This window comes from Otolemur garnettii, unplaced genomic scaffold (genome assembly GCF_000181295.1).
Source record: "Otolemur garnettii isolate 467f Iridium unplaced genomic scaffold, OtoGar3 scaffold00091, whole genome shotgun sequence".
Lineage (NCBI taxonomy): Eukaryota > Metazoa > Chordata > Mammalia > Primates > Galagidae > Otolemur > Otolemur garnettii.
In genome coordinates, this window is record NW_003852486.1 from 4,194,363 (window position 1) to 4,208,232 (window position 13,870).

At 51.4% G+C, this 13,870-nt stretch overlaps 2 protein-coding genes across 2 annotated transcripts in view; one reads left to right on the plus strand and one right to left on the minus strand.

Annotated features, from left to right (window-relative positions):
- MEX3A (mex-3 RNA binding family member A) overlaps nucleotides 1–5,002 on the plus strand; it is a 5,350-nt gene extending 348 nt beyond the window's left edge. The window contains 2 exon segments of the mRNA XM_023516484.1: nucleotides 1–105; nucleotides 3,894–5,002. The exon segment at nucleotides 1–105 is cut by the window's left edge and continues 195 nt beyond it. Of these exon segments, the coding sequence (XP_023372252.1) occupies nucleotides 1–105; nucleotides 3,894–5,002 (1,214 nt within the window).
- A 5,934-nt stretch (nucleotides 5,003–10,936) lies between these two features.
- The window catches only part of RAB25 (RAB25, member RAS oncogene family), an 11,046-nt gene continuing 8,112 nt past the window's right edge, over nucleotides 10,937–13,870 (minus strand). Inside the window, exons 3-5 of the mRNA XM_003795268.3 lie at nucleotides 12,407–12,600; nucleotides 11,673–11,753; nucleotides 10,937–11,295 (exon numbers count right to left, since the gene is read on the minus strand). Coding sequence (XP_003795316.1) covers nucleotides 11,168–11,295; nucleotides 11,673–11,753; nucleotides 12,407–12,600 — 403 coding nt within the window. The 3' untranslated portion in view covers nucleotides 10,937–11,167. The remainder of the gene's footprint in view (nucleotides 11,296–11,672; nucleotides 11,754–12,406; nucleotides 12,601–13,870) is intronic.

The window sequence follows — 13,870 nt, forward strand, 5'->3', positions numbered from 1 at the left end:
CTCTGTACAAAGAGGCCGAGCTGCGCCTGAAGGGCAGCAGCAACACCACGGAGTGTGTACCCGTGCCCACCTCCGAGCACGTGGCTGAGATCGTGGGCAGGCAAGGTAAGCTGGCGCCGGGACCACTGAGAGGGACTGGAAGGGGGGGCACCTTGTTCCCACTGCGTAAAGTTCATTTCTTTCCTCCTCGTCGGCCTCCAGCTCTGTCCTTTTCCCACAAAGGGGGACCCGCTACCTACCCTGATTTCTTAAGTGCCACAAAGTTCCCTACTACCCTTGTTTGGGACGGTTGTCCAGATCCTTCTTCTCCTAGAGCTCTACCCTTAGACAAAGAAATATCCTCGCTCTGGGAGAGGGGAAGGGGAGGAGGTTCGGTCTCTCAACCCTGGGAGGCTGTCCGGAGGGGGTGTCCACGCCTAGCCAGAAGAACTGATGGAATTCCTTCTGGAGTTCCTCAGAAGCAGCTATTCCGTATCTGCTCGTGGTCTGGGGAGGGGGCACCCCTGACACCCCCAGTTGCCTGGAGTTACAGACTTTGGGGAGACCTGGCTGGCAAAGCCAGACTTGAGTATCTGTCTCTTTGTTGGGCTGAGTATAGGAATGGAAGGGGGTGTGGCCCAGGGGAGGGTCCCAGCCACCGAGAAAGGTTGTGAGGGGGGCCACTGGGGAGAGGGGGTCCTGTGGTCACCCACACACCACAGTTGGACTGTCTGTGGGGTTTTGGAAGGGATGTCTCCAAGGAAGTGCAAAGTCCTGGCATAGACCTCTCCTCCTCCCTCTCTGGCTTTTGTTCTGGGCTGGCCACCGCCTGGGGCCAGAGGCCTAGAGAAGGGTCTGTGGCAGTGAAAGAGCAGGACTGGGCAGGAGGGGGCATGCCTGGGGGTGAGAAACTGCACCTGGAAATTCGGTGGAGGGTGTGAGTCTGGGGGTGTTGGGGGTGTAGAATTAATCCAGTGTAGTATGTCTGATACCACACCCTCATTGGCTCTAGCATCCCTGGGTGGGTTGGTGGGAGTATTGGTGAGGGTCCAAATTGAGCAGATGGGATCTTGGGGACCCTTCCCTCTCTCAGTTTCCCAAGGGGGAGTGGGGGGGGACATTTGGAAATTACAAAGGGGCTGGGCTGGGGAGGTGTGGGGTGGAGGAGGAGTGGGGGAGGAGCTGTCCCACGGTGGGGAACAATGGAGGAACTGCATTCCGGCTGGGAGGGAGGGAGGAGGCCAGCTCCCGTGGAGGAAAAGGGGAGGCAGGCTGGGGGCCTACTCCACATCACTCCACATCGCACCTCATCCATCCCGAGTGCTGGTGGTTAGGGGGTTTTGCCTGGAGATCCAGAATGGAGGAAGGGAAGACGCCACTCCCCTGTGCAGCCCTCACCCCCTGGGGCACTCCATCTCTTGAGATTTCTGATTTAGAAAGTTGGATTTCCTTTTGTTGTCAGAAACTGGGGCTCTAAAGCTTGGGAACTAGGCAGTAACAGACATTGATACCTTCTCTTGGGTGTGGGGGTGGTCTTGGGAGGCCCCAGGATTTAATGGAGTCATTTTTTCCTCTTCTGCCTCCTCATCAGATTGGCCAGTCTCTCATAAAAGTAGGAAGATTTCTCCTGTTCAGAGAAGATACACCTCCTCCTCATTCCTTAAGTATATGAAAGTCCTCCCTCTTGTCTAACCTCCCTCCTCCTGCTGCAGTGTCAGTACTCCTCTATTTGACCTCTAGGAAGGTAAAGCCCAGTGGGTCATTCCTTCAAGAGATGCTTCTTCACAGGATTGCAGCACCCAGGAGGAGGTCTGCCACCACTTCTGCACCCCCAGGCCTCTAGCTTTTCTCTTTACTTATGTCCTGGCCTGTCCTCCTCACCCCAACCTCCACAGATACCTAGCTTTCACTTAAGTTTATGGACCCAAAACTTAAGGCTAGATCCCAGGTGTCCATCAGATAACTGTGAATAGAAGTGGTCGGAGAGGGGACTTCACTGTTTCTCAACCTCCTGTGCCTCAGAAATACAATCATTTACCTTACCAACATTAAAGCAGCCAGGATGTGGGCCTGACAACAGGTAGGACTTCTTAACTGCTAAGAAGTTTGAAGGGGAGAGGAGCTAATTCTCCTTCCTGAGATTCTTTTTGTTGTTGAGACAGTTTCACTTTGTCACCCAAGTTAGGGTGCCATGGCATTAGCCTACACAGCAACATCAAATTTCTGGGCTTAAGTGACCCTCTTGCCTCAGCCTCCCAAGTATCTGGGACTATAGGCCCTCCCATGCCCAGATAATTTTTAATATTTTTAGTAGACACAGGGGTCTCGCTCTCAAGTGATCCTCCTGCCTTGGCCTCCCAGAGGTACCTTAAAGGTGAAGAGAGTAGACCCCAATCCACCCTATCCTTTCTCACCCCCCAACCTGCTGAGGTTGCAGAAGAAGTCATCTGGGGTAGAGGAAGGAGGAAAAAAATGGGTTCATTTCAGGCCTGTGGTTGGAAGGTTGGGGCAAAATCATAAATATAGGACACTGGATTTTGGAGAGGTAGTGTGTTAGGAGAGTGAGAAAAGGAACAGTGGAAAGGAAAGGCTGTGGATGCAGCTGTATGTGAACAGGGGCAGAAGTTGTGGGTATGTACAGGAGGGTGCTATTTGTGTGCTGGGGAAGGTGTGGATGGAAAAGGGTGCATGGAAGACTGTGTAAAAGTCATGTATGGAAGTGGGCATGAGGTTAGTCACAAGTATTGTGCATCACAGCTCTTAGGGTACATGTGTGCAAACTCACACGTGTGGCATGTGTGCTTGGAGAAGGGGTGTGAATCTCTGAGGCTTAGTGTGAAGCTAGGGGGTGACGGGAAAGGAGGAGTGGGGCTTGTCCAGTCACCCATCAAAGTGTGCAGCCTTTAGAGACTGTGTGGCCATCCCAGCCTCCTTCACTTTTCTCTCTGCCCTTCTCCTTCTTTGTCTCTTTGTCTTGCTTTTCTTCTTTCTCTTCCTGCCTCTCTCCCCAATCTCTCAGCTTTAACCTACTTCAGAGCAGGAGCAGGGGTCCAGAATACCCTCATCCTACTCAGCCCCTCAGCCCATGTCCCATTCCAGGGGACAGGAGTGACAAGGGGTTGGGTGCTGCTCCTTCACATGACATTTTCTTTATCTTCATGCTCTTTACTTCCCCTTCTGAGTCTCAGACCTTTCCAGTCTCCCACACTCCATTAGCCGCTACAAACTTGTTCTGAATTTGGAGCCCACTGAGAGAGAATACTGGGTGGAAGAGATGGGACAGATAAAGCAGGTGGAACCAGCAATCCCTGAGTAGTTTAGAGGACATTTTTTTTTTAATTGTTGGGGATTCATTGAGGGTACAAGAAACCAGGTTACACTGATTGCATTTGTTAGGTAAAGTCTCTCTAGAGGACACTTTTAATGACTTAGGGTCAAGTGAAGAGATTGTGAGGTTTCTGAGCACATTGGGGTTCTGTGGAAAGATTAGGGTTGGGGACAGATGGGGAGCTGTGGCTAAAAGATTTGGAAATTTGTGAGTAGTCTGGAATCAGTAGAGAAACTGAGGGAACAGCAAATGTATGGGGAGGAGTTTATACAGAACAGATTTGTGGTTAGCAGCTGTATGGGAGGGTCAGTGATTATTTGGGTGTTTCAAGGAGTGACTGTATTTAGAAGGTCCTAAATGGAACTCAAGAGAAAGTACATTTTAAAATCTGTGCTGGACAGAAACGTTGGGTAGACTTGAGGTCCGATGAGTGGACTGTGCATGTAGTAGTGGTGGTTTCTAAGGGTGCCCTGGAGGGTTCCTTGGAGGCTGGGAGTTTGGGTAAAGATCCTGAGCTTATTGGTCCCAGCACATACCTTCTTGCCTGTGAGTTTCTTTCTCTCTCCTCCTCCCCAACCTATACCAGGCTGCAAGATTAAGGCTCTGAGGGCCAAGACCAACACATACATCAAGACACCAGTGCGGGGTGAGGAGCCAGTGTTCATGGTGACAGGACGGCGGGAGGACGTGGCCACAGCCCGGCGGGAAATCATCTCGGCAGCTGAGCATTTCTCAATGATTCGCGCTTCACGAAACAAGTCAGGTGCTGCCTTTGGTGTGGCCCCTGCTTTGCCTGGTCAAGTGACCATCCGTGTGCGGGTTCCTTACCGAGTGGTGGGACTGGTGGTGGGCCCCAAAGGGGCAACCATCAAGCGCATCCAGCAACAGACCAACACGTACATTATCACACCAAGCCGTGACCGTGACCCAGTGTTCGAGATCACAGGTGCCCCGGGCAACGTGGAGCGTGCGCGTGAGGAGATCGAGACGCACATCGCAGTGCGCACAGGCAAGATCCTTGAGTACAACAATGAAAATGACTTCTTGGCTGGGAGCCCCGACGCCGCACTTGACAGCCGCTACTCCGAGGCCTGGCGGGTGCACCAGCCAGGCTGTAAGCCCCTCTCCACCTTCCGGCAGAACAGCTTGGGCTGCATCGGCGAGTGCGGTGTGGACTCCGGCTTTGAAGCCCCACGCCTGGGTGAGCAGGGCGGGGACTTCGGCTATGGGGGGTACCTGTTTCCCGGCTATGGTGTGGGCAAGCAGGACGTCTACTACGGCGTGGCCGAGACCAGCCCCCCGCTGTGGGCGGGTCAGGAGAACGCTACGCCCACCTCGGTGCTGTTCTCCTCCACCTCTTCTTCCTCCTCCTCTTCCGCCAAGGCCAGAGCAGGCCCTCCCGGCGCGCACCGCTCTCCTGCGGCTTCTGCGGGGTCAGAGCTGGCCGGACTCCCGAGGCGCCCGCCAGGAGAGCCACTCCAGGGCTTCTCTAAACTTGGGGGTGGCGGCCTGCGCAGCCCCGGCGGTGGGCGGGATTGCATGGTGTGCTTTGAGAGCGAAGTTACTGCAGCCCTGGTGCCCTGTGGACACAACCTGTTCTGTATGGAGTGTGCAGTACGCATCTGCGAGAGGACGGACCCGGAGTGTCCCGTCTGCCACATCACAGCCACGCAAGCCATCCGAATATTCTCCTAAAACCCCTGCCCCATGCCTCCTAGGCCTGCACCCCAAGGGCCCGCCCTGGACCTGTTTTCCACAAGGGCCTTTTGGAAATCAGTGATTGGAGGGGCAAGGTGCTTAAAGATACTCGCTCTCTGGGGAGACGGCAAGGGAGGCGATGGTGGCTGAGAAGTGGGCCACTTTCAGAGCCTCTGGTCACCTTGTCCTGGAAAAATTGGGAGGGGCCAGACTGAAAATACTAGAGTTACAACTCTGATACCTCAATACACCCTTAAATCTGGAAGCAGCTAAATGAAACTTTGTTTTGCCAGAGGTGGCCACTAAGGCATCGTGACCTCCTCTGCCCACCTCCCAACCGTGTGTCACTCTACCCCATCCTCTGTAGGGGGTGAGGCAAAGGGGGAGGGAAAATTACCACCTGTATGTTAGAGGTGCTCTTTCCAATCCCCAAGCCCTCTGGTCCTGACCTCTGACCTCCTAACATGACCCTTTGGCTCCCCCCACCCCCGTATCCTGTTTGGGAAACTGTTCCTGAGTTTTCCACAGTATAGGGGAGTTGGAGCCCTATCAGATATCTGTACAGATCTTTTGGGGATGGGGGTGGGGAGCACCATATTAATGGATAAAGGGCTCAGAATTCATCTGCCCCCACAAAGCTGGGCTGAAGGACTTTAGAGAGGGGTGCTCCTCTCTGTTCCCTTCAGCATTTCCCTTCACTCCCTTCTCCCCATCTCTCTTCCCTTTGGGATTTCCTTTGCTCTTTCCTTTCCTTCCAGCTCTTTGCTTTGCTTTCCCTTGGTGGCTGTCACTCCTTACATGTCTTGCTGTTTCTTTTTGTCTTTCTTCCCTTCTCCCCCATCACTCCTGCCTCTCCAGCCCAGCTTTGGGGACATCATCCCCCTGAGGAAAAGTAGGGGGAAGAACACTTTGACGGTCTCCCACTCCTCTTCAGGCATCTGGAGGCCCTCTCCCTGCTCCTCCAAAGAAACATCTCAAATTCTTAATGGAATGTATCCCCATTCTCAGTGAAAATTCGAGGGGGGGACTAATACTGGGGTACATAAAGGGTCAAACCTCCACCTTCATCTATGGGCATTATATTTAGGGAGCAGTTCTTGGGCTGGATCTTCCGGTTGTAGAAGAAGGGGAACCAGGGTAGTGTGTCTGCTATTTTAAGGAGCAGGAAAGGGCCTAAGGCAGGAGGAGAGACTGGTGGAGGGAACAGCTGCTGCTCCACACCCTGCACCCCTCTTTGGACTTGACCCAAACCTTAATTGAATCCTTATTAGTTTGAATCCTTATTAGTGTGCAAATCATGAAGTCTCTGTCCCACCTATTATGGTTGAGAAGAGGCCAGGTCTTCAGAGGGGTCAGCCCAAGGCAAAGCAGGATTGGGGCATAGCAGGGCCTGTTTGAGAATTACATATGGTTTAGGCCTTGCACCCCCTTTGCTGCTTCCCTACTGCTTGCTCATTAGAGGCTGCCACCAGCCTCCCACCCTCCTGGTTCCACCCTCCTGGTTCCGCTGGCCGGGCCAGGAGAGGATGGGGGATGGGAGTCCTAGGGAGTCCCAGGAAATCCTTGTATATAATGGGGTAGGATTGTTCTGAGTGATTGTGCTCAGGAGTCCTATTCTTCCTGGATGGAGAAGTGGTGCAGGGATGGAGGTGCAGAGGGGATTTACTCCTCTCCTTTCTCCTGCTGTGAGTTAACTCACCTCTCCTCAGCCTTCCCCTCCAGACCACCAGCCAGGGAGGGGAGAGGAAGGAGATCACAGCCAAGCAAACTGGCTTGTGACAACTTCCCTCCTTCCCACCAATGTGAGCCATCCTGAGATGTCTGTACAATAGAAACCAAACCAAATGGGCACCCTTGGTGGGGAGGGGGGTGGGAAGAAAGGATGTCTGTCTGGTGATTCCCCTCCCCCTCTCCACTCCTTACCCACAAAGGCGGAAGACTGTTAGCTAGGGGGCTCAGCAAATTCAATCCCACCCATAACCATTTGAGCCAATCCTAGAAACAAATGCAAAACACACATACTGAGAGACAAAATAGAGGAGAGAAAGAGAGAGCATGAGAGGGAGCAAGACAGGCGACCAACACAGAGGAGAGAAAACAAAAATAGCAAAAAAAAAGCAGTTCTTTATAATTTAATATTCTATTTTAATAAAGGCGTTTATTACCGTATAAATGTAGCAAAGAACCTGGGCTAATATGAAAAAAAGACTTTTTATTAGGTAATTTATTATATGAAAAGGATATTTTATTTTATGATAAAGTGATCCTTAAAAAAATAAAAAAACTTTAGAAGGTTTAGAATATATGTAGGGAGAGAAGAAGAAAAAATACATTTGTATTCAGAGTTAAATCTTAAAAAAAAAAGTGTTTTTAATATATGTTCGGGTTTACGTTGCTTTTTTCCCCCACTTTTTTTTGGGGAGGAATGTCATTTGCTTTTCTTGGGGGAGCATCCTGGGATGGATGGTGGAGAGAGGGGATGGTGGAGCCTGGTCCCTTCTGGGGCCCTGCAAGTAGATTGGATTTCACTCCATAGGCTCCCCTCCCCCTCAGGGGAGCCAGCAGAGCCAAACAAAGAAAGGGATTAACAAGAAAGGGAGAAACCGTGGGACTAAGGACTGAGGATCCTAGGGTGTCCCCCCTTTTCCCCTGCCCTGTCCCAGGGGCAAGTAAGGAGGGGAAATCCAGAACTGAGGCTTAGCAGGCCTAGGGAACCCTCAGAGAGGTGTGAGATTTAAGAGAAATAGATTTTTTTTTAACCAAAAAGAGAGAGAAAGAGAAGAAAAAAGAGAAACCGAGGGGTTTAAAAGAAGAGAATACTACAAAATAATAATAATTATTAATAATAATTCAAATTTATTTCATATAATCCTAGAGAAAGAAAGAAAAGAATTACTAGTTAGTAGATGATATTCAGATAGCTTAAAGTTTAGTAGCATTGAGGGCCCCTGGGTCCAGTAGAATGTATAAAAGTTGTAAGGAAAAGACAAATAGAGGAGAGAAGTGGCTGAGTCCACCCTGAGTCGCCTCATCTTCAGATATCAGGGTTGGAGCAGGTTGCTAGTTAAGATTGGGAGTATCCAGTCTGGTGGGGTTGATTCTGAGAATCCTTGGATTTTTAAGTTGTAGGACAAAGAGATGAGGGGCTCAGTTCCCGGGGTCTTTGAAAAGATGCACACTGATCAGTGCAATCAAACTAGGGGTGGCAGAGGAGGCTGCGCACATCTGCCTGCACCCCCTTGGTGGGGAGGGCTGGCCATCCCTCTGTCTCTGTGGGGCAGTTCTCCCAGGGCTCTCAGGGAGGATGATGGCTGCTCAGCTCAGGCTCCCAAACCGGCGTCTCCCAGTCTAAATGAGGAAGTCCTTCTTACAGTGTAACCTCAGTCCACTTACTTACAGATTGATTTATGAGCCTGGTAAGCCATTCCACAAACAGATGCACACTTCTCATCTTCAGAGCTTCAAGGGCACTGAGGGGACCAGTCCCTCACCTCTGTTACCATCCCACATTCCATTTGCTTTTGACCTCCATGACAACAGTGGTTGTAACAATCTCAATAATTGTTCCTTAAAACTGTGATGTGCTTTACCGATTTGCAAAGTGCTTTATTGTCTCATAGAACTTAAGATTCCAAGAAGGACTTCCCACCCAAGGGAGTGGAGTGGAGACACTGTCCTTGAAGGCCTGGGAGAAGGGGACCCCTAAGGGTATGGAGTCAAGGGAAGGGTGCAGGGACCTTGTGTGACCCCCACCAAGCTTTCTCTTCTCCAGTCCACTTCCATCTGTAAGTGTGCAGGTAGGGGTCATCCACTGTGCCCTGACCTGGAGGCACATTGTCCTCCCCACAGAACATTAGCCAGCCTGGTTTTGCATGTCAGAAATCAACGTTTCTTAAGCACTTGCCTTCCACCAACCTCAGCTTGCAGCCAGGGTCAGGTCACAGCTGGCCTTTCCTCCCCCATCCAAGGGGTGGGGAGGCCCCTTGACTCTCCTTTTGGCAAGAGGAACCTGCTCCATTACACCAATGACTCTGCCATGCCCCTCCCTGGCCCTAGACCCCAAATAACATCTCCCTCTCCCCAATTTACTCTTCTTGCCCCACCTAGGGACAGATTTCCCCCTGCTCTTTTTGTCCTAGAAACCCCACTAGTTTGGGATGGTAGAGTCTGGGGTGGGGAGGGCTTCCCCTTCCCCACTCAAGGGTGCGGGTGGGGTGGGGGGGTGGGTGGAGACAGCCCTGGGGCAGGGGAATGGTCTCTCCACTGTAGAAAGTAGAGTAGGATTGTGGTCAGACTTAATTTGAGGCATCTAGTGAAGACATGTACGAATCCACCAAGGAAAAAGATTTCAAAAGCAAAATAAAGGCGGGAAATAAAATGGACCCATGAATAATCCAGTCAAAATGATATTGCACAAAATGCAGAGAAACCAAGAAGGGGGAGGGTTAATGTATTAAATGTGCTATTAAGAACTTAATTTTATTAAAAGTATTATTACTTAAGGCTCTGTCTTTTTTTTTTTTTTTTTTTTTTGAGACAGTCTTACTCTGTCACCCTGGGTAGAGTGCCATGGCATCATCATAGCTCATAGTAACCTCAAACTCTTGGGCTGAAGAGACCTATCTGTCTCAGGCTCCTGAGTATCTGGGACTACAGGCACCTGCCACAATGCCCAGCTAGTTTTTCTGTTTTTAGTAGAGACAGGGTCTCACTGTTGCTCAGGCTGGTCTCGAACTCCTGAGCTCAGGCAATCCATTGGTTATAGGCATGAGCCACAGCACCTGGCCTAAGGCTCTGTCTTATTTCTCTGCATATGAGTCTATACCATCTTGTTGTGAGTGGGAGGATCTGGATGGGGACTGGACTGTATCTTGGGGTTTTCTGCCCTTATACACCTTGTGGGAGGTAGATGTCGCCAGAGTTCCCTGCCACACTTGGATTCCCCTTCTCAGCTTTCCACAGCTCCCTGCTTGAGTCTCCAAGCTCTCAATCTCCTGATTTTTACTTTTCTTCCTTTTTTGGGGGGGGGAGGAAGGGGTCAGAGTACAGTGGTCTCATCATAGCTCACTGCAGCCTCAAACTCATGAACTCAAGAGATCCTCCTGCTTTAACCTCCCTAGTAGCTGAAACTACAGACAGGTGCATGGCATTACACCTGGTAATTTCTCTACTTTTTGTAAAGACAGGGTCTCAGTTCTTGCTCAGGCTGGTCTTGAACTCCTGACTTCAGCAATCCTCCTCCCTCAGCCTCCCAAAGTTCTAGGATTATAGACATGAGCCACCACAGTCGCACCCCTGCTTTTTTCTTCCATTTACTCCTTTCACGTCTTTGGAAGTATAGTCAGGCCTTCCATACTGCCCTGCAAAACAGGGGAAAGTGAGGCAGGGTGACAGAAACCCTATCTAGGCCATCTCCTAGGCTCCAGGGAGAAGGGGCCGAGAGCTAAGAGACTCTCTCCACTTACTCCACCAGATTCAATCTATGCCTCTTCTTTGGGGTCAGGAAGAAGCCTGGATGAAGAATTTGGACCTTTCACCTCCCAGGCTTAAAAACCCCTTCTCCAGCACTGGCCCTGACTTCTCCTTGTCCTTTGCATCTCCCCTTGCCCCTGGCATTGAAGTGACCTCAGTTCTTGGCACCAGGGCCCTAGGCACCAGATGGTGCCCACTGATGGTTTCCTTTGTCTTGCCTTCCAGATACCCCCTCCCCTCCATGATGTCTCTCCCTCCCCCACCTGCCTTGGGGTTTGGCAGAGGGGAGGGCAGGCACCTCCCACCCCCTTGGCACTGTCCCCAGACCATAGGACTCCAGAGACAGCTGGCTTTGCGGGGCAATGGGTATGGTGGGGAGGACAGAGGAAGTGGGGGAAGGGCATCAGTGACTCAGAGGAGGGGCCAAAGTTACAGTGGGAGGCACAGACAGCAGGATGGCCTGGCATTAATACAAAACACAGCTTTATTTGAGGGTCCTCAGTTGTGAAGGGTAGAAAGATCACAGAGATATGTATAGTGAGGCATGAAGGCCTCAGGTCTCTGGGGGCTATGAACAGGGAACCAGACACTCTATTATCTAGAAACAAAGGGCAGGGAAGGGTCCAGGAGCTGGGTTGGGGATGAGAGGCACCAGAAAGCCAGTGCAGGCAGGGTTGGTGCTGGCCAAGGTTAGAGGCTGATGCAACAGGCCCTCTTCTCCCCAGGGCCAGCCTCCTGCCCAGCCTGGGCACTGCCCAAAGAGATGGCATTGGTTCGGGCGCTGTTCTGTCTCTGCTTGGACACCTTTGCAAAGATCTCTGAGAAGGCAGAGGGCAGTGATCAGTCCAGGAGAAGATTTAGCACCCAAGCCCCCTTCCCCATGCCCCTTCTGAGCACTGGGGTAGCCAGGCCTGCCAGAGGAAGGAAGTGGAATGTGAATCCCTGGGCCCCTTCTACTTACCTGTGTGGAATAGGAACCAAGACTGAGTACCCCAGGAGGTATGGCATGCTTCCTTCCCTAAGCTCCAGGCTGAGTGGGGGAGGAACTGAGGGAGCTAAGTAGATAAGCAGGGGTGCCAGACCCCACAGAGGAGCTGGGAAATTGCTAGGGTGAGGGCTGGTGTCTGCATTCCTAATGTTGCCTACAGAAGCCACAGGCATGGAATAGGGGTGCCAAATGGAGGCAGACTCTAACCTTTGAGGACAGTCTCAAAGGCCAGCTCAACATTGGTGGAGTCCAGGGCTGAGGTTTCCAGGAAGAGCAGACCATTGTTTTCTGCCAGGAAAGGAAAAACATTATTAATTGTGGGGGCATCAAAAGCAACACTAATAGTGTACTTAAATAGTGTACTATGTTTACTACATAAATTTGCTATGTGTTAAACCCTTGGCATGTAGTTGCTCATTCGATTCTTAAAACAACTTATAAGGTAGGTTTAGTTAGGAAACTGAAATCCAAAAGCACAAAAAAGAACAAATAAGGAACTTATTTTATTTACTTATTTGCACCATGTTCCACATCTAGTAACCGACCAAGAGGAGATGGGAGGCTGGTATGGCACTCCTGAGCCTGTAGGTTTAGTCACTATATTGTGATGCCACTAAGCCCAGCAGACTACTGGGGACAGTGTGACTGCAGAACCTCACCCTCTACTTGGGATATTTGAGCACCAAAGGATATGGCTGTCTTAAACTCAATGATGAATAATTAATTATCAATGAAGGCAATCTCAGGGCAAGTGGTAGGGCATCTTCAGAGACACAGGGTCCCAGGGGGAAGGGCTGGGAAATCCTGAAGAAGAGGGGATGGAGGAAGAGGACTGCATGGAGGAAGCCCAGGTTGGGGACACAAGGGTGGTGCAGGCACTGGGGAAGCTGCAGTTGAGGACTGTGGGCAAGGAGTCAGATTGGGTGGTAACAGGCTCTCACCAGCGAACATTCGGGCCTCCTCAGTGGGCACCTCCCGGGCCCGGCTGAGGTCGCTCTTGTTACCCACAAGCATGACAACAATAGTGGCTTCAGCATGGTCATAGAGCTCCTTCAGCCAGCGCTCCACCACTGAATAGGTCTGGTGCTTGGTTAGGTCAAACACCAGGAGGGCCCCCACCGCACCACGGTAGTACCTAGGTGGGGATGGGAGGGATGGACAGAGACAAGGTCAGGGCCATTGGGCCCCACACTAGAGAAAAGCCAGCAAGCCAAAACACCCACCAGTAGAGTACCAGAGATCTGGAAATACAGACAAAAGTCCAGGAACCCAAAGCCCAACAGGGTAGCCCAAGGCTCCTGTGCCCTCCAGGGACACTGGTCTTGGAGCTTCCGAAGCCCCACCTCCCTGCTCTAAAACCTATACTGCTCCCTTAGAGCCCCTCTGCTCCTCAGGATGTTATTCCTGGGGTCAGCCCTGCCATCCACCAACGTACATGGGGGCTCTGGCCAAGTCTGCCTCCTGGTGCCGGTGCCCTGCCTCTGAGACCTTCCTCATGTGCTCCTCATGAGGCTCCTCCTCTCCTGTGGCCATCTCTCTAGGACAATCAGATATCTGCTATTGCAGCAGTCCCTGGCCTGACCAGTCAAGGCATCCCTGCAAGCATGAGGCCTCCTTTTGGAGTTAAAACATTTTTTCACACTGGTGATGACTAATTATTCTCAATTTAGTGATGAATCAACCAAAGATCATAAAAGGTCAAGTGACTAGGAGTGCTAAGTGTGTGTAACTGAGGCCCCAAATTCCCACTTCTTGTCCTTGGGTCTCACACTAATGGAGACACTTGGGATGGCGTGTCAGGGGATTCAACATCTTGTGAGTTCTCTGAGTCCTCATAAAATGCTGAGGCCAGGTCTAGCCCTGGTGTTTGTGGTCAGATGAAGGCTGCCATGTGCAGGGACAGGGGCCTGTCTGTCCAGGCAGCCCGCTCTCTTGCCAGCTCCACTCATATCCCACCAGGTTTATATTTAATCAGGCACTAATCACAGCAGGTACTCCTGCAGCATTTTAAGGGTTACATAAAATGCCAAAACTGCAAAGTGCCTGCACCTTCCTGGGCACATGGACATGGCAAAGGCTTGGAGAGTCTCAGCATGCAACATGCTCCTTTAGTCCTGCTGGGCAGGGTCACTACATCCTGTTCACTGCTCTTAGGGCTTCCCTCTCCAGTGACACACACACCACACCACACCACACCCCACCCCAACCCACCCCCACCCCCGTTGCCTGGCCCCCTGGCTGCTCCCCTCTTCTCTTTTTTTTTTTTTAGACAGAGTCTCAATCTACCCCCCTGGGTAGAATGCTGTGGTATCATCACTCACAGCAACCTCAACCTCCTGGGCTTAAGGGATCCTCTTGCTTCAGCCTCCCAAGGAGCTAGGACCACCAGCACCCACTGTAGCACC